General features: G+C 35.9%; 1 protein-coding gene across 3 annotated transcripts; it reads left to right on the top strand.

Annotated features, from left to right (window-relative positions):
- The first annotated feature begins 306 nt into the window (after positions 1-306).
- gce (germ cell-expressed bHLH-PAS) lies at positions 307-27,440 on the top strand. Of its 3 annotated transcripts, none has more exons than XM_068303670.1 (10): positions 307-322; positions 11,521-12,396; positions 18,442-19,506; positions 23,717-23,880; positions 23,948-24,302; positions 24,372-24,564; positions 24,625-24,856; positions 24,928-26,037; positions 26,102-26,241; positions 26,306-27,440. In XM_068303670.1, the coding sequence occupies exons 3-10, from the start codon at positions 18,452-18,454 to the stop codon at positions 26,459-26,461; spliced, it is 3,405 nt and encodes a 1,134-aa protein (XP_068159771.1). In that variant the 5' UTR covers positions 307-322; positions 11,521-12,396; positions 18,442-18,451; the 3' UTR covers positions 26,462-27,440. The 3 variants fall into 3 exon arrangements, with proteins under 3 accessions (XP_068159771.1, XP_068159773.1, XP_068159772.1); XM_068303672.1 differs by lacking the exon at positions 307-322 and having other exon boundaries at positions 11,521-11,671; positions 12,012-12,396; XM_068303671.1 differs by lacking the exon at positions 307-322 and having other exon boundaries at positions 11,521-11,671; positions 12,005-12,396.
- Positions 27,441-27,834: the final 394 nt, after the last annotated feature.

Here is a 27,834-nt window from a genome sequence, read left to right as displayed (position 1 = left end):
AACATAAATATTGCGTATACGCCACAGTGCGAAAACAAAAACAAATAAAAACCCAAAAAGTTTCAATTGCGGGAAAAGCTTTTTTGTGCGAAAAGCTTCTTTAGATGCATGTTAAAACTTGCCGATGGATGATGGATGGAGAGATGGCTGGATGAATGGATGGCCATTTGTTGGTTGGCTTCTGCGGAACTTTAGCTCTACGCCTTTGCCATCCCGGCCAGGACAATCAGTCCAAAGCCAACGTCGTGCGTTAGCAGACGAAGCAAAGCATTAGGCCGGCAGCAGCTTCTGTTATCAATTTGGTTAATAACTACATACATAGGTAAATTTTTAGGTCAAGAAAGAAAATGTTACAATTTCAGATAATTGAATCGAGAGAGACGGTTTTGTTTGTTACCCAGAGATATGTATTCTGGTGAGTGCTGAGTGGAGACGGTTTTGTTTGTTACCCAGAGATATGTATTCTGGTGAGTGCTGAGTGGTGAGTGTGACGGGGGAGACTGTTGGGGAGGGTCAGCATGGCGCACTGGGGGAGTGTGGCGCGTTGGGTTCAAGTTCATAGACTAAACAGCGACGAACTGACGCTCTCCCCACAGTAAACACAAAAGTAGCGACTTACCGGCGCTCCGCCACATGCAAAAGCTCTCTCTGCCCCTCTCTCTCACTCTCTATCTCTGTGTGAGTGTTACACTTTATTAATTTACCAGCACGGAAATAGCTCAGTTGAAAAAAATCGTAGACAAGTCTCTCCCAGCGCACACTACAATATCTCTCTCTCTCTCTTTACTTTGGCGCTAGATCCAAATAAAAAGAAAAAAAAATCATTGGAGCGCACTTCAACTTCCAGCATAAGGAAAATCAGTCTTCCTTTTCTCTCTCTCACTCCAGTCGTCTCTCTTTTGATTCTATTCTCGTATAAAATTGAGAGAAGGGCAAAGCGGCGGTGGCGCAGGTTGTTGCTCGGCACTTTTTTTTGGGGCTCGGGTCGATTCGGTTCTCGGCCTCTCGTCGTCGCAAAAGCTTTTTGGGGGTCTCTGGCAGCTGATTCCGCTCACTCGCTCACTCGCTTGGTCGAACGCTCGCTCGCTAGCTAGCTTTGGCCCTGGTTGATTAGTTTAGTTTTCTGATTTCAATATATGTAATTAATTTCTGTTTCTGTTGCGGGTACGGACGGACGCGTCGCGACGTTTTCGCTCGCCAACAAAAAGAAGAAAAAAAAAATAGAAAAGAAAAGAAAAAAACAACAACACAAAAATAAAAACCAAACGAAACGAAAAAAATACACACAAACACACACACACACACACATAGTCACAGTTAAAATACAACAACAACAAAAAACACGCTTCCAAAAAAGAAATACAATGAAATAAAAGCAATAACAACAACAACAACAAAATACAGAAGACTATAAAACGAAACACAAAAATTTCTCTGTGTGTTAATTTTTCTTTTATTTGTTATAAATAAATATATACATAGATAAACACATATACATACATACATACATATATATACATATATATATATATATATATATTTGGTTTTTTGTTTTTTGTTTCTCAATTGGTTTATTCGTTTTTTTTTTTTTTTTTTTTTTTGCCCGCCAAGAAAATGCAAACTAATACGCTCAAAAGCCAAATACAAAATGCCGGATTAATCAAAAGTGGAAAGTGCAGGAATATTGAGTCCTACAACAACAACAACAACAACAACAGTTGCCGCCCATCAAATTAATTAATACAACAATAAATAAATTTAACAGTGAACAGTGCAAAAAATAAAATTTAACAAAAAATATTTACAAACAAAAAAAAAAAAAGGTGATTTAACAATCTTGAAATTTGAGATCTGTAGATTTGTAGATCTTTTTAAGATATTGCCAACAAAATGTATTCAGCTCATCCCCCTCATCAACGACCGCTGCCAAAATTCCACACACACACACACACACACACACACACGCACACACACTGCCAGCAAATTAACATATTAGTGAATTTCCAGTTTTCAAAATTAAATTTCCAATTAGGCTTTTATTTTACTCTTTTTTTTTTTTTTTTTTTTTCTATGCCTTTGTTGCTATTTTATGTATGTTGTAGTTGCCGATCATAAAGCAAAAAAGAAAAAGAAGAAAAAATATCAAAGAAGTTAAATTCGGCTATGCCGAAGTTTATATACCCTTGCAGTCCTTGACAATAATAATTTCACATGTTCAAAATTTCTTTTCTGCAACTCAATTCATTAATATACAAACAAAACAATTTTACTCTTCATACTATGTACAATTTGTTCTTCTTCTTCCCTCATTCCCTAAGCAAAGCAACGCACGCATACACATACAGTTTATGTAGCGTTGCGTCTGTGTGTGTATGCATGTGCTCTGTTAACAGATGGTGACGTAGTAGGCAGCAAGCAGAGCTGCCGGCAGCGATTGAACCGATTTATATAGACTGTAACTTGTGTTCTATTTATCCGATCAGGGTCAAATTTTGGGATCTGAGATTTTATATCAAATTCTATTATATTGGTAAATTTCATGGGGATACTCCAATTTTTGCAAAAATTTTTGTTCCAGAGCTATATGATATAGTAGTCCGATCCCAAAGATTTTCATACTTTATCTCACCCGGGTAAAAAAAAGCTCCCAAAAAAATTTCATCCCGATAGCTCTTAAGATGGCTGAGTAAAACGCGTACGCACCGACGGACAGACGGACAGACGGACAGACGGACAGACGGACAGACGGACAGACGGACAGACGGACAGACGGACATGGCTATATCGACTTAGCTTCTCATGCTGATCAAGAATATATATACTTTATGGGGTCGGAAACGTCTCCTTCTGTGCGTTACAAACATCTGACCAATTTTATAATACCCTCTGCAAGGGTATAAAAATAATAAAAATTACGTTCAATACAAAAAAAAAAAAAAAAAGTTTTTTTTCGATTTTTTTTTTTTTTTGTCGTTTTCAAGGTTTTGGTTGTTGGTGTTTTTAATGTGCGTGTGTGTGTGTGTTTGTTGCTATTTTATTTTATTATTTTTGTTGTTATTTTGAATATCTAACGATATTTGTTGGTGTATGTTTGTATGGGTGTGTGTGTGTGTGTGTATATATTTTTAATACTTAATTTCGTCGTTGACGACGACGTCGACGTCGCATGCCAGCTTCAATTTTGAACGTTGACTGCTCTGCCATAGCGGCATTCAATCTTCCATCTCCTATCTTCCAGTCCCCCCCACCTCCCCCTGCCCAGTCACCATCATTCAATTGCGTCGTCAATGTTTGTTTTTAAAGTTGTTAATAATTATACAATAATCAATTGCATATCGACGACAATCGAAATAAAGCCGCCAAATTGTCTCTTCTCTCTGTCCCTCTCTCTCTGTCTCACTCTATAATTTTTGTGTATGCATTTGTATTTTCTTTTAATGTTTATTGTTGTTGTTTTTCTTTTAATTTGCCGGACTGCATGAACATATATTGTTGTTGTTGTTGTTGTATTTTTTATAAATTTTTTTGCTCTCCCTTGTATATTGTTGTTTTGTTTTATTTTTGCTGACGTCGCGTCTGAAAGCAGAAAGCAGAAGTTGAAGAGCATGAAACGAAACTCACACACACACACACAGACACACAGCTTAGACAAACCGAAAGGAGAACAGCAACAACAACAACAACAACAACAAGAATAGCTTTATCATTAAATGGAAGTGGCATAGGGTGCCTGCTGCTGCTGCTGCTGCTGCTAGGCTAAGGAGACAAAAATGTTTAAGGAGGTGGAGGTGGAGATGGTTATGGTGGTGGTGGCGGTGGTGGGTTGGCTGTTTCTTCTTCTTCTACAATAACTTGACAAGGCTAGAGCAAAACATTAGCATTAACATTAACATTATGTATGTATGTATGACTATGCCCTGGCATGCCATTAGCATGCTAAACTAAAGGGCTATATCTTAACCTAGATTAGGCCAGAAGGTCATACTAATAAATCCATATAGTTGTTAATTTCTCTCTCTCTCTCTCTCTCGTTATGCAAATTCCACTTGTCACTTTTCTTATCGATTTCATTAAAGTTAACTTAAAGGATAATAATTTTCAACTCCTTAACATTTTTCATTGGCCAAAAATCAAAAATCTCTCTTTGTGATATAGCCAAAGAGCCAGTGAAGATATTGACCCAACAGTGACAATTGATCAAGGTGAACACAGGCATTCCGCCAAAACAATAACAACAAATTAACATTCAGTCAATAGATCTCTCTAGCATTTAGAAACAACAATTCAAATTTTTTTAATGTCAACCGATTAACAAGAGTTTTGCCGGTTGCTATGTTTCCCAATACATATTCATTTTTTTTTTTTGAGTCTGTATGTATCTGTGTGTGTGTGTGTGGTGTGTGTTTTTATTGCTGTTTACAGATATTACGCATACGCCATGTTACTAGATGTTGTGTGAGGGTAGGAAGTATAAAGAAACAAATCGAGAGAGGGAGAGCGACCGAAAGAGGGAGAGCGAGAGGGGGTATGCAAATAGTTAATAGCCACAATAATAATGTTATGCAAAGTGCACTAACAACAACAAACTAACGCCAAGAATGAACTACAAAACTACACACATACCAATACAAATATATACACTATAAACATACATACATACATACATACATATGTACACATAAGTATTAGAGTGGTCTTTTTTTTTTTTTTCAATGACAATTTAGATGAATGTTAATCAAGTGATTGAAGCGAAAACAAACTAGTACATGTAAATATATACTTAATATAGTTAGTTCTTCACTAAATATTCCCTATCAATTTTACTCAAGAGAACTATTTATTCGAGACATACGTGTCGTATGAGTGATATTACAAAACGAAGAATAAAGCAAACAAACTTTGTATGCATTCCATGCACTTTAAAGATCAGAGAAATGCAAAGTAATTAGAGAGAAAAACCTTTGCAAAAAATCGATAAGACAATTATTTTAGTTAGTTTTTAACAATAATTTGTATGGTTTATGCAATAGAATGGGCATAGGAACCAGTCTAATGTACATAAGTATAAGTATATTATATACGTATGTGTGTGTGTGTGTGTGTGTGTGTGTATATACAATTAAACTTGATGATAGAACGTGCTCAACGACAAACGGAGGAAACCAAATAGCCACGTTCTAGTCACTTCGACTTTGTTCTTGTTGCTCGCTTCTCGTAAGCTCTCTCGCTAGCTCTTGCTCCCGCTCTCTGTCTCTCTCCCTCTCTCTCTCTCTCTCTCTTTCTCTCTTGGGGGGTATTGGTTAAAGCTATTTTTGGTTTTGTTGTTGTTGTTGTTGCTTTTCATAAAGACGTCGGCGACAACAACAACACCAACAATTTTGCCTTAGCTAACTGAGCTGTCAAGCAACGTTAGGCCAGGTCGAGGCAGCCTGCAGCTGAGTTGAAGCAGCTGAGACTAAGAATGTGAGAGAGCAAAAGAGCAAGCGAGCCAGCAAGCTTTGGCAAAGCGCGCAATTTCCGTTAGCCGAAGGACGACCTGTGTGTTGTTTTTTTGCTTCTTTCCAAAAAAAAAACCAAAAAAAAAAAACCAACACCTGTTTCGGTTTCGGTTTCGGTTTCGGTTTCGGTTTAGCAAGCAATGAAAAGGCCGAAGAGCCGAAGTTGTGGGAAGATGTTGTCGTTGTTGTTGTTGTTGTTGTTTATTGCTCGTTTCGTTTGATGTTGTATCGCGTCTTGAACTTGTATCGAATGTTGTTAATCTGTAAATGATTTAAAATGAAATTCAAGAAGACTAAAAAGAAAAACCATAACAACAACAACAACAACAATAAATAGTATAAACCATTTCTGGAGATTCGCTAAGAAGAAGAAGCAGAAGAAGAAGCTGTTTGTTGAGTGGAAAAATTTTAAAATTCCCCAATTTGTGTTTATCAAAATAATTGTGTCATTTCGACGTGACCGGGCGTAACATAAATTTCTTCATCTACATATATATATGTATATTGCTCATACGCCTCATAGTTCATTTAAGTTCACTCAAAACTATTGGCGGGTGGAAATGAGATGGGGGTGGGGGCAATATCCCTTAAGAAAACTGTTGAAAAAAAACAAAACAAAAACGTCAAAGCAAATTATATAATTTATTTATTTTACTCTCCTTTTTTTTTTTTTTGCTCTCTCATCCCTCTCCCGCTCTCTCTCTCTCTATGTCTGTCTGTCTGTCTGTCTGCCCTCTTTCTCTGCCTCTCTTTGTACAACTTTCGCCTTTTCTTTTCTTTTCTTTCATTTCACTTCATTTTATTGTGCCCTGTTTCTTTTTGTTTGCCTATTTTTCCTTTTTTTCCCGCTGCTGCTGTTTCTTATTTTTATACCCTTGCAGAGGGTATTATAAAATTGGTCAGATGTTTGTAACGCACAGAAGGAGACGTTTCCGACCCCATAAAGTATATATATTCTTGATCAGCATGAGAAGCTAAGTCGATATAGCCATGTCCGTCTGTCCGTCTGTCCGTCTGTCCGTCTGTCCGTCTGTCCGTCTGTCCGTCTGTCCGTCTGTCCGTCGGTGCGTACGCGTTTTACTCAGCCATCTTAAGAGCTATCGGGATGAAATTTTTTTTGGGAGCTTTTTTTTACCCGGGTGAGATAAAGTATGAAAATCTTTGGGATCGGACTACTATATCATATAGCTCTGGAACAAAAATTTTTGCAAAAATTGGAGTATCCCCATGAAATTTACCAATATAATAGAATTTGATATAAAATCTCAGATCCCAAAATTTGACCCTGATCGGATAAATAGAACACAAGTTACAGTCTATATAAATCGGTTCAATCGCTGCCGGCAGCTCTGCTTGCTGCCTACTACGTCACCATCTGTTAACAGAGCACATGCATACACACACAGACGCAACGCTACATAAACTGTATGTGTATGCGTGCGTTGCTTTGCTTAGGGAATGAGGGAAGAAGAAGAACAAATTGTACATAGTATGAAGAGTAAAATTGTTTTGTTTGTATATTAATGAATTGAGTTGCAGAAAAGAAATTTTGAACATGTGAAATTATTATTGTCAAGGACTGCAAGGGTATATAAACTTCGGCATAGCCGAATTTAACTTCTTTGATATTTTTTTTTTTTTTTTGTGTGTTTTTCTTTCTGATAATCTCCGTCGTCTGGCACAATTGCTTTTTTGCCTTTCCTCCCTATAAAACGAATGCCCCTAAGGGTATACTATATATATGTATATATATAATTTTCATTTGCAATTTAATCTTGTTTCTAGTTGTTCTTACAGTGGCAATTAAATGTCCATTAGTTGGACATGTCTCTCCCTTTGATTTTAGGGTATTTCTTAAGTCGACTCTTTGCAGTTGGTCTATGTGTACATTGCCGTCTGATATATTTTATGCCGTGCCTGATATGCAAATAATCAAAAAAAAAAAACACAAAAATTGAGCAGCGTTTAAACTGAGAGCGAGAGTGCGAAAAGGTTGTTGTTGTTGTTGTTGTTGTAGGTTTTTTAACTGCTACAGTCAATGGGCGATATTTTGTTGGGGTGATTGACCCAGGGCCAAGTCCAGGCCAGTTCCAGTGCATCCAGAGGCGAGTGGGTGGCAAAAGGTTGTCTGTGGTTGCTTGTCAGTGGGTTCAGTGTGGCATGTGGCGCTTATGTCAACCATCAGCAGAAACGGCTCAAACGGCACAAACAACACATTAATGTGGCAACAATATTTTCTTTATTTCTTGCTGTGCGTGCGTGCTGCAAACAGAGAGAAGAGGGACAAATAGCTAAACAGCAAGAGAAAAGAGCGAATTGAAAAAAGTTCCTGCACAAACAAACCAAAGTAAATACAATATTAAGTACAGTGAATTGTGGTCTATAGTGGTCTATGACAAAAGTCAAGCTTGGCACTTTTCGTATGGATTTGTGGGTAAACTGTGGATCACTCTGTGGCAGGTTTTACTGTACACGCGCGTCTACTCCTTAACGAAATGTTCAGTTTGTTGTTTTTGTTTTTTTTTTTTTTTTGCTGTTGCTTTGCTTTTTGAATGGCCTTAGCCCACGCCTTCAGCCACCTTCCCTCACCTCGCCCCTCTGTTGGCCATTCATTTGTTCCACACCCACCGCCCACACACGCACACACACACACGCACACCACCCAAAACTCTGGGTAATACTCTTCATTCTCCATTCTCAGCATACTAAGCCCGCCCCCTGCAGCGTAGACATCAATTTTTCATGATGCCGTTGTCCTTGTTATATATGTATGTGTGTGTGTGCGTGCGTATATGTATGTCTGTGTGAGCTTTTCCAAGCAGCTAAAAAGAAAAGGGAAATAATATAAAAAAGGCAGGGGCAACATTTCATGCCTTTATACATTTTGATTTCCAACTGCCAAGCAGCACTTGAGTTTAATTTACCTATGTACACTGTACACACACACACACACACACACAAAAGTATGCATTTGTATTTATGTACAACAATAAAAACACACAACAAACAAAAAATAAGAGAAATATCCAAGAGAGAGAGAGAGAGAAATACAAACACAAAATGAGACAGAAAGAAACAAAAATAATTTTTGCACGTTCGTGTTTTACTTAATTTGTTGTTGTTGGATTCCAAAATGCGAATATCTGTCTCAGACACACACACACACACACTTAACCCCTCTGCGACCCCCCGCAAGCCATTCTCCACCCTCTTAACGCCACCCCCTTTTTGGTCCACCCATCCCTTTCGGCCCCTCCTCTCTCCAGCCAGAACTGAAGAAGCGACGCAGCTTCAACCGGTTTAAATTTTCACAAAAACCCAAAAAAAAAAAAAAGTAAAATAAAAGAATAATGAAAAAAACAACAAAAAAAAGTTTAAACAAAATACAAAAAAAAAAAAATATTAGCAACAGGTGACAACAAAAAAAAAAAAAAAACATTAACATTTACTGATGAAATTCTCAACAGCAACAACAAAACTTTATGCACACATACACACATACATACATACACACATACATATACATATATAAAAAATATAATGTATATTTATTTAATTAATAAACAACAACAATAAAATGCGCAAAAATTTGAGCCATTAAAATTTAAAAAAAAAGTTGGCGAACAAAAAATAATAATAATAATTTTGCACTCAAGGGAGTGACTTGTAGATATCTATATATATATATATATATATATATATGTATGTGAAGGGTGTTTCAATTAGAGATTCTTATTAATCATTAATATTGATGCTAATTGGCAAGAAGCGATATTAACTCTCTTCGTTTTGCGACTTTCTTCGTTTCCCTTTTTTGGTTTTAAGTTTAAAGAAACAAGTTGATCCTTTAAGACGAACGTTTCTTAGGTTCCAATTCCATTGTTCCCATTTACTTACCAGCTTTTCATTACCTTTCATTTTGAAATGAAATCCAAACTTGATCCTACGTTTGAGCTGAGTTTTAGGCGTCAGCTTTAAATTTTACAACACTTCTAAGGTTCCAATTCCATAAGTTATATGCACTTCATTGACAAGTATTTCATTACGATTCGTGAGCTTTACATTTTACAACACTTCTAAAGTTCCAATTCCATAGTTTCTATGCACTTCTTTGCCATTCGTAAGGTTTACTTTTTACAACACTTCTAAGGTTCCAATTCCATAGTTTCTATGCACTTCATTGACAAGTATTTCATTGCCATTCGTGAGCTTTACATTTTACAACACTTCTAAGGTTCCAATTCCATAGTTTCTATGCACTTCATTGACAAGTATTTCATTGCCATTCGTGAGCTTTACATTTTACAACACTTCTAAGGTTCCAATTCCATAGTTTCTATGCACTTCATTGACAAGTATTTCATTGCCATTCGTGAGCTTTACATTTTACAACACTTCTAAGGTTCCAATTCCATAAGTTATATGCACTTCATTGACAAGTATTTCATTACGATTCGTGAGCTTTACATTTTACAACACTTCTAAAGTTCCAATTCCATAGTTTCTATGCACTTCTTTGCCATTCGTAAGGTTTACTTTTTACAACACTTCTAAGGTTCCAATTCCATAGTTTCTATGCACTTCATTGACAAGTATTTCATTAGCTTCGTGAGCTTTACATTTTACAACACTTCTAAGGTTCCAATTCCATAGTTTCTATGCACTTCATTGACAAGTATTTCATTGCCATTCGTGAGCTTTACATTTTACAACACTTCTAAGGTTCCAATTCCATAGTTTCTATGCACTTCATTGACAAGTATTTCATTGCCATTCGTGAGCTTTACATTTTACAACACTTCTAAGGTTCCAATTCCATAAGTTATATGCACTTCATTGACAAGTATTTCATTACGATTCGTGAGCTTTACATTTTACAACACTTCTAAAGTTCCAATTCCATAGTTTCTATGCACTTCTTTGCCATTCGTAAGGTTTACTTTTTACAACACTTCTAAGGTTCCAATTCCATAGTTTCTATGCACTTCATTGACAAGTATTTCATTAGCTTCGTGAGCTTTACATTTTACAACACTTCTAAGGTTCCAATTCCATAGTTTCTATGCACTTCATTGACAAGTATTTCATTGCCATTCGTGAGCTTTACATTTTACAACACTTCTAAGGTTCCAATTCCATAAGTTATATGCACTTCATTGACAAGTATTTCATTAGCTTCGTGAGCTTTACATTTTACAACACTTCTAAAGTTCCAATTCCATAAGTTATATGAACTTCATTGACAAGTATTTCATTGCCATTCGTTTCTATGCTCTTTTCATGCTCCTGTCCTTGGTGGATTAGTTGTCTCAGCTGTGAACCATGAGATTCCTTTGGTGTTTCCTCTAAGCCAATGATCATAGCCTTGCTAGGTACTATAAACTATAGTTAACTTAAGTTACATCCTATACTAATATTAATAACTAATTGAAATTAATGGAAAGTATGGGAAAGTGGGACTTAAACCTGATTTCTACTTTTTACTACTATTTCTATTCCACACACACATGAGAAAAGTTTCTTTAGAATTCGTTTTTTGTTTTTTATAACCTTGTTTAATTGATGATTAAATCAAAATGAGTATTTTTTTAAGGCCTTTTCTTACTTTTGAGCCTAGTATAAAGTATTAGCTAAAATAACAATAAGAAGAAGGTCACAGGAGCACCTCCTTTAGAGAGGACAACCTCTAACTAACGTTGTACAAAATCTCCAGAGACATTTTGACCTAAGGAGATTGATGTTTTCTCCAGAGAATCAAAGAAAATTGATTTGATAGCCCCAATTAACTAACCGCTTGACATAGAAATGGAATTTACCCACAATTTTGTTTATTGATTATCTCTCGCACAGTCAAGTCAAAAAGGGAGCCCACAAGGCTAATAAGGATATTAAATTGGCATTATCATCAAAGAAGCAAAGAAATCTAAAATCAAAAATATACTATATTAATAATTTAAATGAAATTTAAAACTTTATTTTTATTAAACGTTTTGTTTCGTTTTACTTTCTTGTTTTTTTGCAGCAGCAGCAGCAATGAGCTTCAAGCAAGAGAAAATAATTGCAACAACTACATCAAAACCAACAACAACAACAACGTTATACCTCCAGCTGTACAAATATTGATAAACAAAAGCAACAACAATAAACAAAACAAAAAAAAGGGAAAATTTTAAGTAATAAAACATAAATAAATAAATGCAAAATAAAACAGAAACAGAAAAGAAGGGAAAAAATACCAACACACACACACACACACTGACACGAAATGTCGCTACAACAACAACCTCAATAAATTTTAACAAAATTTAAGAAAACCAACAACAATAACAACAACAACATCAAGAAGAAAAGTGCATGAATTTGCGTGTTTCATAAACTTTTGTTTTTCTTTTCTTTTTTTTTTTTTTTCTCTTTGTTTTTGATTTGTAAATTGTGTGTGTGTGTTTTTTTTTTTTTTTTTTTTTTGTTATTGTTTGTGTGTTTGTTAAAAACTCCAAATAACAAAGTACAAAGAACCAGCAAAAAGCAACCAAAAAAACCAAAGGAAACAACAACAACAACAAACACATAGGTAAAAAGGCAGTTGCAACTTGCATTAGCTGATAAGTGGCCGGGCAGAGCAGACAACAAAGTAATAAACATTAACAATTGCCAACCGCCAAACCACCAGCACCACCACCCCAAAGTGGGAGGAGGCGTACCAGAGGAAACTGAGCAACTAAGAGAGACAGCGACAAGAGAGTGAGCTAAGAAGTAAACAAATAGATTTACACAAAGCCAAGAGGAAAGACAAACAGAGAGAAAGACGCAGAGAGAACGTGCCAGAGAGAGAGAGAGAGAGAAAAAAGCTTTATGCAGCAACGACAACAACAGAATAATAAGAAACAGCGCAAAATATGTAAGTGAAATTGATTTTCTTACATCCATATACATAAACATATACAGATATGTACATACATACTTACATAGGTCTAAATAGGTCTAAACATCTAAGCATACCCTGTAAACACTCTCCTAAAGGGTATACTCTTGTCCATCAAGTCAGTCGTCTTAAGAGTCTCTTTCTGTGATTGGAAGATTATTAAAACTTTACAGGGTATTTGTAAAGTCGTTGCTCGACATTTCCAAGACATTTCTTTCATTTAGAGATAACATTTCATTTCGGTTGTTGAGATAGCCAAGAATACAAAGATCATTTCGCCTTCTAAACCGTTATGAGCCACAGTCAACATATTTTAAGCCATTTGAATTTTAGAATAGCCATTTGGTGGGGATATCTTTCCATGTTTTACTCGATTATTTAAGCTTATTTCCTCGTCGGGGTCACCAATAATTGGGTAATAGTTTGATAGTGTAATCTTTGACTGAATCGAATGAATAAGAAAGTGAAAAATACTAAATTGAAGCTCTTCTTTTCATTCATTTGGGTGATGTATTCAATTGTAATGATTCTTTGATGCGGTTTTGTTTATTTGAAGTTTCCAAATAAGAACTCATTCCAAATAAATGAATAAACATTTTGTATTCATAACTCAGAGTCTAACATCTAAATAAGAATCTATGTATGTACATCGATATGTGACAAGACTGTTTGCCCGCCTACGCACACACACACACAAACACATAGATATATGTATGTATCTTTGACTCTCTCATCTGGAAACTCCACATTACTTATACGCAGCGTTGTCTTTGCCGCCTGCTTGGCTCCATCGGAAGAATCTGTTAGGTGTCTGGCCATGGCCATGGCCACTTTATCAAAAAACCAAACAAAAGCAGACAAATCATGTCTACCTACATTCACACACACACACACACACACACACACACACACACAATGAAACCCACATACATATGTACATATGTTTTGTATACATAAACGTCTGCGGGTTATCAAAGCAATTTTCAATTTAAATATCTGTACGCACGCATATAAAGATTATAATTGCCAAATGTACCTGTACCTGTATGTACATACATATATACGAGGTGTGCTTGAAAACAAAATCAAATCGAATTCCATATAAATTGTCAAGATATGATGAATATTACTTTATGAGCACATCTCGTACCACAAGCATGCCATGCAAATTGATGGACTAATTTTGTTCGGTTGACTAATGAAGCCGAACAGCAATCGAAAAAATATTTCCATTGGTAACAGAAACAGAAACAAAAATGAAACATTTTTGTAATTTTGGCTTTAAATCAGAAACATTTCTTTCATTTCTACTTTTCTTTGATTTATATTACATTTACACTGTACGTTTCATATTACGTATACGCCACCTCACTCTCTGTAAGATGCGTTTGCCTGGAATGATCCATTATTTTGGGATCGTTGGCTAGATTCTCATAAACAACTTTTAAACATTTGAGTTTTTTTTTTTTGTCTTTTGGCCCAAAATCGACAATTGTTGATGATAATATTGCTGCTACTTTGCCCAATGTTTATTATGCACTTGAAAATAATTACGAAACAAAGTAGAAAATATATATGTATATATAATAGCAAATATTACAGCGCACAAAGTTGGTCGGTTCGTTAGCTTGTTGATAATAAAGAGCACTTGGATTGCATATTCCTTATTTTAAGTATTTGTCTGTTTTGTCTGTTTTTTGTTTGCACTTTTGAGTCTCGTTGATGATAAACGACAACGACAACGACAACGACAGCGACAATGACGATGGCAACAGGCTAGAGAAGAGTCTTGATGGTGATGAAAATAAACAAATATAAATGAATCTCTCTCCCTCTCTCTCTCTCTCTCTCTCTCTCTCTCTCTCTCTGTCTCGAAAGGTATTTCGGTAAGATAATAAATCCATGCAAACTAATCAACATTAAACTAATGAAGATTCCTTTAGCTGGCAAAGTGGCTGACTTTTAAGTGAATTTGCATTGAGGAGAACTTAGGAAACTGTCAAGCCAGAGATAAGCAATAAATGAAATACTGACCTCTATCATTTAAGAAATCGGCCTATTAGTTGCTGTTGCTGGTTGCCATACAGACAAATTCAAGGACAAATTTATTTATATTTAGATCAAGTGAATCAGTTGAAACGAACATTTTTTGGAAAGAGGTGAATAGAATAATAATAATAATAATAATTTGTTTAGACATTCAAATGAATCCCCCTTTTCAATTTAAATTATAAATATATTCCATATTTGAAGCAAATGGTATTCTAATCACAACTCATCTTGATAAGCCTTTGTTCAAATCAGTTTCGGCTTCTTTTTGAGTCAAAAACGTTTAGTTTTATCGATTTTGATTCATTCATCATTCGTTAGACTATATTCTATTCAAAAGTATCCACCTAGTGATTAATATATTTATCAATCAATTACGAATCTTTTCAGTTTATTTACTTGTTGAATACCCTAATCACATCTCCTCTAGATGAATCGAAAATGATTCATTCTTTTCATCTGTTTTAGAGTCATTAATGAGGAAAGCTAATCATAATCTAGCACTCTGATTGATTTTTACTCAATTACTTGAATGAATATTCATTAGAGATGAATCATTTGAAATAATTTTTCTTTCTGTATTTCTGTCGATATTCGTTTAATGAAATTTATTCTAAAGCATTTTCTGTGACTCCCATTCATTTGGTTTCTTTATTTTTTTCTGAGTCATTCGCTTTTTAGATTAAGAAATCAAGTGATAGTAAAATTTGATTGTGAATAAACTCATAAAAGTTAAAGTGGTAATAGAGTATGTGGGGGGGGGCAATTAGTTTAACAGATGCATTCCGTATGATGGGTTCAAGCTATCAAAATTGTATACAATTTATTTTACTTTTCATTTAATTCGCTGACATTTGCAATATAATTATAAATAATTTTTTTGTGTTTGTTTTGCTGTTAATTGTCTTGCTTTGTCATTAACTCCATGAAGTCGGGGAGGGGGGAGGTGGAGAGAGAGAGATAAACAAAAAATTACAACTACTTAAAATTGAAAGCAATACGTATGTAAAGCGAATTTCTGATTCCCTTTCTTGCAAATAGTTGATTTCGAATGTTTTTAGTATACTTTAGGGGGCTTAACTAGCTGTAAAGTGCCCTTCGAACACATACAAAAGTGACACATGGCAAATATTACCACCTCCCGCTGATCGCCAACCACCCACCCCTCTTTATCCCATTTGTTGGGCTATATTTTCATCATCGAAACAATTTGTTGTGTGTGTGTGTGTGTGTGGGTGTTTGTTTTTAGATTTTTTTTTTAGTATGACAAAAGAAAATGGCACCCACAACAAAAAACTCACAAAAAAATAACAGACAAAAAGTGCGAAAGTAAATATAGTTCAAAGATCTGTCATGAATATACACAGCCCATTTATATATATATATATATATATAATATATATATAAATATATGGAAAGATGTGCCATAAAGTGATATATAAATGTATCTGTATCTGTTGTTTATGTGGATTTTTGGTATTATTTATAGGTAGCAATGTCCAAATGACATTTATATATAAGAACTATAGATATATATAGTATATATATATATCGTATATATTTAAATCTATGTCTTTTTGCCTTAAAAATATATCATACTTTTGTCCCTGCCCTGCCAAAACCCCCCCTGTACCCCCCCTGTGCCCCCTTTGCCGCTGACTCACTTAGCCCTCACTTGTTCGTAAAAACCAAAATAAAAGAAGAAACAAATTTGTGTGTTCGTTTATCGCATTTTGAGTATTTTATGAGTTCAATCATAAAAATCTGCAGAAACCAAAAAAAAAAAACATCTACAAGAAGCAAAAACAATAACAACAACACCAAAATTGTTAAAGCCCAATTAACTTGATGTGGCCAATTTTTTTGTTTCTTGTTTTCCGTTTTTTGTTTTTGGTTTTTTTTTTTTTTTTGTAGTTTTAGTTGTATTTTTTATCTATTTTTAATTTTCAAACCTTGCACGAAAGTAAATCGAAAGGAAGCTAAATAAAAAATTCGAAATTAAAATACAATGTATATGTATGTGTGTGTGTGTGTGTATCTGTGTGTCTATGTGTGTGTATATTAGACTGGATACTTTTTGCATTGTTTAAAGGATGAAAGAAAAAGACATTTTGTTAAATTTTTTGTCTTATTAAACAGGCTATACTAATCACTCGCTTAAGCAGAGAGACAGAGAGAGAGGGAGAGAGAGTAAAAGATTACTGAATATCACTCATACGACCAGTTGTTTTATCCCTTTGCTTGAGATCTCGTTATTGCTTAGCCTTTGTGTTTCTAAGTTTCTCAATTAACTTTTATGCAAAGTAATCTATAAAATTAATTGGCTTAAACTATATTTAATAGATGCTAAGAGAATTTATTTAAAGTTTAAACCCTTTGGTTCTTCAAATAGGTTCTAGCTATTATGAAACATTTATATTTTTATTCATTTTTTACTATATATATAAGGCATATATGTATAGGATTCAGATATTGAACTTTCATCGGATATATCCCATAGAAAATTTCAATAAGAAAGATTTTCAATGATTGTTTTTGAATTTAAAAACAAAAATTCGTTATTCATACTTACTTACACAAAAATTACGCATACGACAAGTATTCCACTGTAAAAACCAAACTAAATATAACCGTTTCAGTTCTATTCGACATGGAGAGAAATCATTTATTGATTACATATAAATAACATTCTTTCGAATGTTCTTAACTCTTTGTTAAGAATCGAAAAGTTCATTAACAAAGAAAGAAAAATCAATTCTTTAATATATAATTAATTTCTTGAACTTTTGCAATTTGTGTGTCTTAAATTATAATTAAAGACTTAATGAAAGAAAAAAAAACCAATCTAGAATAGAGATTTACATAAATATTGCGCATACGACATGTTTGCCCGTTCATTCGTTTGTCAGCTTTTAATTATGGAGTCGAAGGTCTTGTAGCTAATATTCTTATGTTTTGTTTGGGTCTAGTATTAAAAATTTATTGAACAAACAAATAAATATAATAATAAGTGAAAAACTTATAAGTATCTATGTATTTGTCTGATCTAACAAAGATAACAAAGATCGCATTCTGATTATACATTATGTCATATCAACTTTAACCAAGATATGGTAATATTTAAAACAAGAAACAAAATGAAAAGCATAAAATATGAAAAATTGATATTCGTATATAATAAAGAAACCAGTCTAATGTACATATATACACACACACACACACATACATATGTATATGCTGATGGTATTGGTGTGTGTGTTAGGCAATAGTGACACGACCACAACAATCATTATAAATCACAACAACAACAACAACCAAAAACAAAACAAAATAAGCAATTTACTATAAACAGGAAAATGAAGTAATAAAAACAAAAACAAAAACCACAACAACAACAATAATTATTAAGAAACTTAATCGAATTTCAAGTATTTGATACAACAACAAAAATAAATGAATAAAAATAAATAAATCTATATGTAAATAGCAGAGACGGCGGCGTCTCTTTGAACCAAAGGGGCTGGGGAGCAGTAGTGGAAGACTAAACTACTCTCAATACATATGTAACACAAAATTAGTCATCAGTATTTAAAGGAAGTACAAATCCAAGTCCAACTAGCATCAAATCAGAAGTAAACAACAGAAAACTTTTCCACTTTTGTCTTCTTGAGTGTAATTAAACTATTTTTACCCACTGTAGATACAATTAAATCTCATCTCTCTCACAAGTCCTTCGGCAAAAACTACCTAAACGCTATCCTGTCCCCTCAGATTCGTTGTGTCGAGGCTTAACTATATTTACTACCAACTAATCCAAGTACTTAAACATTTACAAAAGTCAATACCATTTGAATTCAAACTTACTTAGGATTGAAATGATCTTAAGATTTCTTGTTACTATTCGGAACCCCTTTTGGAATAATTGTTCCCAATTTAAGCTGATTTCTCATTGTGTCTTCTGTCTCTTTTCAGAGAGTGTAAAATGGATGCGTATATAAAAACGAATTCCGGCGGCCCAGAGAATGCGACGTCAACGCCAGCGTCAACATCAACGACGACGTCGGCGAACGTTAAAGATCTCAAAACAGACATTCCCTACTATGACGATGCGTCGTCTTCGTCGTCTTCTAGGCCATCAGGGGCAAACCAGCAAAAAGGATTGGGACGACGACAGGACGATGGTGATGATGGTGAGGGATTTGATCCATCATTGCTGTTCCCGCCGCAGAGCAAAACCGAATGCGATATGGATGAATATACGCCTGCTGGATGGGCCGAAGTGGATGCTGATAACCAGGATGCAGACGAAAGTTATGCGGAGGATAATGGCTCGGCAATGGGCTCTGAATATGCGGCCAGTGGAAGTGCCGCCAATAGTTACTACCAGTCGCCGACACCCTCCAATAGTGACCTAATGCTTAGGCCGCCATCGAACACAAGTTTCCATTACAGTTATCCATCGCCAGGATCCGCCACGTCAGCGATGACGGCGGCGGGAGCGGGGGATAGCAATGGATTGCCAATGCCTCTGCAAATGCAACAATTGGCTGGACCAACCGGTGGAGGAGGAGGAGCAGGAGCAGGAGGCATGTCGACAAATAATCGCTTACATGGACCCTTTACACATTCCCAAGGACAATTGGGTCCACCTGCGCCAGCATTCTATCCAAATATGTGGTATCCCAATGCCCCTTATGGAACAGGTGGCGGAGGTGGTTCTTCCAGCAACAGTGGGGCCAGTGGTGGACCCTACGGACGTTATTATGGCGCTGGACAAGGCGGTGCTGGTGGTCCATTTGGTGGATCACATTTGCATCCACATGCACTACATCCACATCATCCGCAACATCATCCACATCATCCGCAACATCATCCATCGGCACACCATCTACATCATCATGGGCCACCACCGCCATCAGCGGCTCTACACTCGCATCATTCTCATCCCCATGGGCATCATCCTCATCATACGCATCCACATCCGCACGGCCACCACCCGCACGAGACCATGATGGAGATGTTCCAGCTCTCAAATAGGTAAGTCCAACTGTGCTAATAGCGGAAGCCAATTCACCCGTGGCCACAACATGGGCGGTCTCCCCACCCCTGCCCACGCCCATTCACGCCTTCCCTTTGCCTTTCGCAAACAATTTGTGGGTCATTCATAAGACTACATCGAATGGTTCATTCGGTCACCCGTTGTGATCAAGTCTGTGTGCTCTGATTACACCAACAATAACAATAACAATAACATCATGAAATTAGCTAATGACGTCGGTTGTCAATTTCAAGCGAATCCAATCCTCTCCAGCTGATTAGGGTAAAGTTTATTTTTGGCAAAACAGGACGACGAGACAAACAATTTGAATCAATTTGCCACTCCCACTCCAATGCAGAGAGGAAGACGGGGAGAGTAAATGCATTCACCAGTTGCTTGTTTATGCCACGCGTATGCACCCCGCCATCTCCACAACAACAACAACAACAACAAAAACCCTTCAATTTCCTTAACTAGACAAATGTGGAAAATTTATTTCCTTATTTACTTAGCAATATGCACAAATCACCCCACCCCCCACCACCCCCCCCCAGAGGCCACCCCATCTGCCCCTTTACAAATTCAATTTTGCGTTTTTCTGCACGGCATCAAGGTCGCCAAAATAAGAGAAACAAACAGAAGGAGTGAAAGAGAGAGAGAGAGAGAGAGCGTAAACGAGAATACCATTCAAGTACAGTTATCGATAGCAAATCGTTACATTGTAGCACAACAACAGCAACAACAACCACTAAAGAAAAAAAAAAAACAGCAAGCAAAAACAAAACGAGACAACAAGGCAAAAACGAGTGTGGGAAAAGGCGAGGAGACAGTCTGAGAGAGGGCAAAAGAAGAGCATGGTGAAGGTGGGTGGGACGGTCTGCGGGTCTGGGGGTCTGAGGGTGATGGTGTTATTATCGAACGTGGTTCTGGCTAGCTTTCCAATTGCAATTGAAAATGCAACAAGTTGAGTAAACAAACAGTCAAAGCGCACGGCACATAGACGACTACATTACACAAACACAACTACAAATGCAAATACAAATACATGTGTATGTGTGTAAGTGCACTATATACAATACATGTGAGTGAATGACGAATAGACGAGACAGCAGAACAAATCGCCACCCCAAACAGCAATCGCAATCAGCTAAAAAGTTGCAAAACCACATCGAGTGGCTACCCCCAATTTGTTTACTTTTCAATCACAACAAAAACATCCTGTAAGATACAGAATACGGATCTGTTAGTCAAGGGCAGCCATCTTGGACAGGGCAATCGCCATTTTGTTTGCAGTTTCTCTCATCACTCTCTCTCTCTCCTCTTAAGTAACTTTTTCCAAATTTATTTAAAAAAAGAGCTTCAAATGTTGATTATTTATTTTTAATCCGTTCCATTACAATGTAAATTAAAGCATTTTTTCACTTCATAAAACTGTTTAAAATCAATTATATCCAAATGGAGCGCTAAGAAGGGAAAAAAAACAGCTTAAAACTTTTTAAAATTGTTCGCTTTTTGGGGAGGAAGTGGGGGGAAGGGGGGTTTCCAAACCAAAATTGAAGACTTTTCGTTTTAGAAGTTGTAAGGAAAGTCAAAAACTGTTCGAGATTATATCATCAGCATCCATTTGTATGCCCTGAAAGAAGAAACCCCGAAGAAAAGGACAATATTTGTATGTATGCTTCTAAGCTTATGTCCTCTGCTGTAGGCGAAAGTTCAAGATCGCTTACAAAAGTTAATCCATTAATTTGGTTTGTTATGCCACACATTTCAAATTTTACACATTGTTTCTAGAGAGAAAACATTTCAATGTTTGCATTTTGTTAACTTATTACATTTCAATTGCAACATTCATATGTGTGTGTGTGTGTGTGTGTGTGTTGGGTTTCTTTACCAGGATTGATTGACATTTACTTTTTCCAGTTTTTAAGCGCTGTTGTCAGATTTCAGTGGGAAATGTTGTACGGATGCCATTTGTTGCAATTTCTCCTGGTGGTGGGGTGGTGGGACACGGTGAATGTTTACAAAGAGCTAGTTTCTATGTATAGTTATGTATTGGCGAACGTGTGTGTGTGTGTGCGTGCGTGTGAGTTAGTTTACGTGTGCGTGTTGTTCCTTTTTCGCATGTGTTTGTTTTTGTTGTTTACATTGGCGGCCATGTATGCAAGTATGTAGGTGTGTGTGTGTGTGTGTGTATCGGGTGTATTGCGAACTTATTTTGCAATTGCGTTTTAAAAATAAATTACATCAATCGATACATAGCAGTGATGCGAGGGTCTGGAGGGGTTTGAGGGCTTGAGGGACAGGGCTTTGGATGGTGGCAGCCATTGCTAATCTAGCTAAACATTCTCATATTTCTTTCATATTTGGGACCTGGGCCAAGAAAAGTGTGCAACAACGAGAGAAAAGAGAGGACAAGCCATAGAGAGACAGAGAGAGAGAGAGAGAGAGAGTCTAGTGTAGAGTAATTCAATGCAAATCAAAATGATCATCTTTGTAGATCTTAATCTTAGAATACTTAAGTGTATTTACAAGTTTGTTATGGTTTCAAATGACTAAGAGGAAAAGTGAGTGCGAGAGAGAATATATACATATATATATACATATATACTTATATTAACAACAAATACGTACGTCAAACGGGCATTGGCGCCAGTTTTCAAGTTAGTTTAGCATTTTGCACTTGGATCACTTTCAGCGGCATTTGTTGCAATCGGTCGCAACCAGCTGATAATTATTGAAGCCCATTGGCAGCACTCGTTGTCATAATCTGGGCCATTTCCTATGCAGTAACTTATGTACTTACATACGTATGTAAAAAAAAAAGAACAAAATTTTGCCATATCATGCTGCCTGTATATAGGAAGTAATGCAAACAAACCCAGACATAGGTACTCACACACACATATATTCTTACATATTTAACGCAACATTGTTTACACTTGGATTCAAGTGGTTGTTTTTCTCTTCTATAAATATAAAACCAATGTCATGTCCGGAATGTCCTCAACTATTTTAACTGGCCAACTATCTAAACTAGTTAATTGTGAAATACAATGTAAAGTATACTTATCTATTTCTATGTCTGCTCTTTTCTTGTTAAATAATTGTCTCCAACCAACAAATTGGCATCTAAGTAAAAGTTTTTGCTTACATTTTGGTTTATCTTCTATGCCATTTCGAATGTTGGTCAGAAAGGATCAGCTAAATTTAATTGTTATAATAGATATTTGTACTTAAGAAAAGTTGAAACCAACTAAGTTATTATGGTATTCTATTTATTTTATTCACTTGTATTCACATTTGGGGGTGTGAGTTCAATAAGAGTCAAGAGTTTAAAGTTTGTAATTCTCATACTTAGTTTTATATAGGACACTATTCATATATTGCTACGTAATGATAACTAATTTGGCATTATAATTTCAAAATAAACCCAATTCAACTCAAAAATCTTCTAGACTTTGAAATAATCTCCTTACAGTCGTCTTCATTCACATTTCGCCATCCCAGTTTATCTTTTGAGAGCAGAAAAACTAGGTTTATATATCCTTATATCATAAGCATACATATAATATCAAAATGAAACATTATATTACAAAAGTTGTCTAAAATCCTTTAAAGTTTTTTGAGTTTATAGCTAAACTAAAGTCAGCTTGATCACGATGAGGTTTAGCATAGATGTTAGGAGGTGTATTTAGCTAAAAAATATTACATTTTTTAAGAATAAATCTGAATTTATATAGTTTCTGTTGTCTGTGATTGAATATCTTTTATCTTTAGAACTATATAATGGAAGAATATATAGTTAATAACTTTAAATGAGTAATTTTAATAAGCATATTAGTGATTTCATCAAGTTTGAAAAACTTTATAGTACTTCTTTAAGATGAATTCAAATCAATGAATTCTCTACTACAATTTCGAAATCGAATTCAATCCTAAAAATTTATTCATTTTCAATTGCTAATCCTAATCTTAGTTGTGTTTAATCAAAAATTCTATTGCCATCTCGAATTTGCACTAAATGTTGAAACTTCTTTAACTCTAAATCAAAGGTTATTCCTGTTCTCTGCCTGTTCCATTTCTCCCCGTTGTGATCCCGAATCTGACCTTGCTATATCTTTAGGTGCTTTCAAGATCCTTTTCTGAGTGAAATCTTTATTTGAAGATGATTGATAACTTTTAATGTTCTTTGTGTGTGTGTTTCCTTAGTGGTCGCGAGGCAAGAAATCGTGCGGAGAAAAATCGGCGCGATAAACTGAATGGATCCATACAAGAGCTATCCACAATGGTGCCCCATGTGGCAGAGTCACCGCGTCGTGTCGATAAGACAGCAGTTTTGCGCTTTGCTGCCCATGGCCTAAGGTTAAAGTATGGTAAGTAGAATGAAAATAAAATTCATGATCTCGCAGCCAAACTAATGTGTTTTTGTGTGATTTTTAGCCTTTGGGAAAACATTGCAACAACCGAGACCACAGATAACGGACACATTAATGACCATGCTGGATAGCTTCTTTCTAACACTGACCTGTCATGGACAAATATTGTTGATTTCGTCGAGTATTGAACAGCATTTGGGCCATTGTCAGACGGATTTGTATGGCCAGAGTATAATGCAGATAACCCATCCCGAGGATCAGAATATGCTCAAGCAACAGCTGATACCCACCGAGCTGGAGAATCTATTTGATGCCCATACCGAATCGGATGCTGATGGTGAGCCGCGTCATCGTAGCAAAACGGAAGAGGATTATATTGATCGCAAATTGCGCGAAGATAGGCGAAGTTTTCGTGTGAGGTAAGGATACACAACTTCCAATTGGAAATCACTATATACATATAGTAATTTTGTTTGTGTTTTTTTTAGATTGGCTCGTGCTGGACCAAGATCAGAGCCAACAGCCTATGAGGTTGTCAAAATTGATGGCTGCTTTCGCCGCAGTGATGAAGCACCGCGTGGTGTACGCTCAAATACGTTTAGCTCTAGTCTACAATTGATACGAAGGACACGTGGTCGAGATGATGCGATACCCTTGCATACAATCAGTGGCAATGATATTGTAAGACAGAACTGGCTTAGCTTAAAAGTGTTTACCTGTTAAATTGAATGGTTTTTATAGGTACTGACAGCCTGTGCTCGAATTATACGTCCTCCAAAGATCATCAGTCGTCTGGTTGATGCCAACACATTGGAATATAAGACACGGCATCTTATCGATGGCCGTATCATTGATTGCGATCAGAGAATTGGCATTGTTGCCGGTTATATGACCGATGAGGTGCGCAATTTAAGTCCATTCACATTCATGCACAATGATGATGTACGCTGGGTGATTGTGGCCCTACGACAAAGTGAGTTTCCAACTTTTATGAGATTTACTTTTCACTTTACTTTTACTGCTCGTTCTCTCCCTCTCTCTTAGTGTATGACTGTAATAGCTCATATGGCGAGTCAACTTATAGACTCTTTACCAGGAATGGCAACATCATTTATTTGCAATCAAAGGGTTATCTAGAGATTGACAAGGAAACGAATAAAGTTCACTCATTTGTCTGTGTCAATACATTGCTGGACGAAGAGGAGGGCAAGAGACGTGTACAAGAAATGAAAAAGAAATTCTCAGTGATCATTAAAACACAAATACCAACACAATCGGCCATTGATGTGCCAGCATCAGAGCATCCAGCTCAATTGGAGAAGGCTGTGTTACGTCTGATACAGAATCTACAGAAATCTGCCTCCGATGATGATACAGATCAACATGATGTCGATGACATTGATTGTGGCAATATGAATGATGATGATGATGATGATGTTAATGAGGACGATGATGCCGACGATGGCGACGATATTGATGATGATGGTCATCACAATGTTGATGACGACAACGAAGGCAATGAGGATGAAATGAAACTAAGTATTACTGAGTTTACCGACACAACAACAACACCAAGCTATCTGCAACGACATCATCATCATCATCATCAGCAGCAGCAGCAGCAACATCATCTTCGTCAGCATCAACATCAACATCATGGCAGCAGCAGTTCCATGTCGCAAGCTCGTCTAAATGCCACACACCATAGCATGAGTAGCTCTAAGACTCCACCTTTGGCCTTAGTGCCACCGGAAACGGCATCCGTCAAGTCATCCATATTTAATAGTGTTAATGTGGTCAATATAACAGCGGCCAAACATTTGCGTGGCATTCACTCAAATTCAGTCAAATCACCCAATTCCACCGAGCCAATTCCTCAGACACCAGTTGCCCGTGTTGGGGCTAGTGGTCCAAGTGGTCGTGGTGGTGGTTGCACTTGCTCAACAACAACTGTTAGTGGAACTGGCAAGGAATGTGATTATTGTCAGAATCCTTTGACACCAGAAACCACACCAGCTCCAAGTTTGAAACGTAGCAGCACAGCGGCAGCTTTAACCGCTCCAGAAGACGATGATGATGATGATGACGACGACGACGATGATGATGGCAATAGTGTGGTCAAAATGAACAAACGTCTATTCATTGAAAGCACAGGTGAGTCTTAACTTCGATTTCTATTCACTAAGAATTCAATAAGAATGCAATTTGTCCCGATCAGAAATTGAACATGTATTGAACACATCCTTGGTGCACATTGGACGTAAATTGCACCAACAGCTAAATGTGGCAAGGAATCTAAGAGATCAGGGTAATCGCTATGAACTGCCGCTTGCCACTCAGCGTATTGATGAGATAATGGTGAGTATCACATCGAATCAGATTCTCAGGTCCGTGCAATAACCGTTTTGTATCCTTTTCACAGGAGGAACATCAGAAGCAAAGTGAACTCTATGTGAACATCAAAAGCGAATATGAAGTCCAACTGCAGAATAAGGCCAACAACTCTAGCCTAAGGTCCGAGCATGATCCTCATGGCAATGGGAGTGGCATGGGCGGTGGTCAATTGGCGCCACGATAATGATATCCAAAAAAGGATATCAATGAAGGGTTTCAGTGATGTGATAAAAAAACAAAAAATCTTGTGGCAGCAGCAAAACTCAAGCTCAAAAATTTCCACTCTGATGGCAAGGAAATAGTTACTATTACTAAATATAATATACACACACACACACACACACACCATATACACATACATACATATATGTAGGTGTATATAATAATTATGATATAAAGTGACCTAGAGAGCCAAGGAATGAAAAAAAGCAGCTGTAGATTCAGCATCAACAACTAAAAAAAAAAAAAAAAAAAAAAAAAAAAACAAATTTTAAAACTAACTAAACTATGAGTGAGTATGGAAAAATGTACTTTATGCTGTTTGTTCAAGATTTATTTTCGTTGTTTTAATGTTTTATGATGATAGTGAAAATATACATCTATAGAGAAGTAAGATATACTATACACACACACACATACACACACACACAGATAAGTATATGTATATCATTACACCCACACACACACCCACAACATACATACATACACACTCACTCACATATACATGTACACAAGTGTCTGTTAATTCATTTTTATATATATAAACAAACAATTTTAGTCACAGAAACTAAAAGAACCACAAAATGAAAATATAATGAATGTCGTAGACGACATTCGATAGAATGAATGAATAGATGAAAGGATGAAAAGATTAAGAAATGAATGAATGAATGGCTGAAGAATATAAACAATTATTAGCTTAACTTACTATGTACCATATATATATATATATATATATACATACATATATATATATAGAGCATATGACTATATGCCTGACAATTCATTATATTATGAGGCATATAACCATATGCTCTTGCAAAAAGAAAAGAAAGGAAAAAAAAACCCAAAACTAAACGTGATAAAAGACTGTTACCAACTACTATACACACATAAACAAAAGAAATATAACAAAAAAAAAAAAAAAAAAAAAAACACAAAAAGAAACAAAAAAAAACAAAATCTAAACTTAATTTGATATAAAAGTATATACATATATATATTATAAATGTTTAAAAATGGAGTAGTTAAATCAATTTTACCAGTACACACACACACACACACATTTGCATAAATGTTAATTGTCTTAAAAAGTAAGCAAATCAGGAAAAAAAATGCAAGATAGAAAAAAACAAAAACAAAAGAAAATGAAAACGGATATATATACATATATATATATATATATATATTACTCTTTGTATGCTTTTTTTAAGGCGCAAATACTACCAACGAGTTGTGGGCGCCAAGTACAATTTACATAAAGATATATATAATATATGTATATGTATGTTCAACTGCAGATACATATATAGAAATCGGTATATACACCTACTACAT

This window comes from Drosophila tropicalis, unplaced genomic scaffold (genome assembly GCF_018151085.1).
Source record: "Drosophila tropicalis isolate 14030-0801.00 unplaced genomic scaffold, ASM1815108v1 contig_158, whole genome shotgun sequence".
In the NCBI taxonomy this organism is placed as follows: domain Eukaryota; kingdom Metazoa; phylum Arthropoda; class Insecta; order Diptera; family Drosophilidae; genus Drosophila; species Drosophila tropicalis.
The sequence above is the reverse complement of the archived record's forward strand: the minus strand, read 5'-3'. Positions and strand labels throughout refer to the sequence as shown.

Coding starts and splice junctions, on each gene's coding strand:
- gce (XM_068303670.1), top strand. CDS start 18,452: ATGGATGCGTATATAAAAACGAATTCCGGCGGCCCAGAGAATGCGACG. Junction 24,303..24,371: donor AGGCGAAGTTTTCGTGTGAG/GTAAGGATACAC, acceptor TGTTTTTTTTAG/ATTGGCTCGTGCTGGACCAA. Junction 24,565..24,624: donor CAATCAGTGGCAATGATATT/GTAAGACAGAAC, acceptor TGGTTTTTATAG/GTACTGACAGCCTGTGCTCG.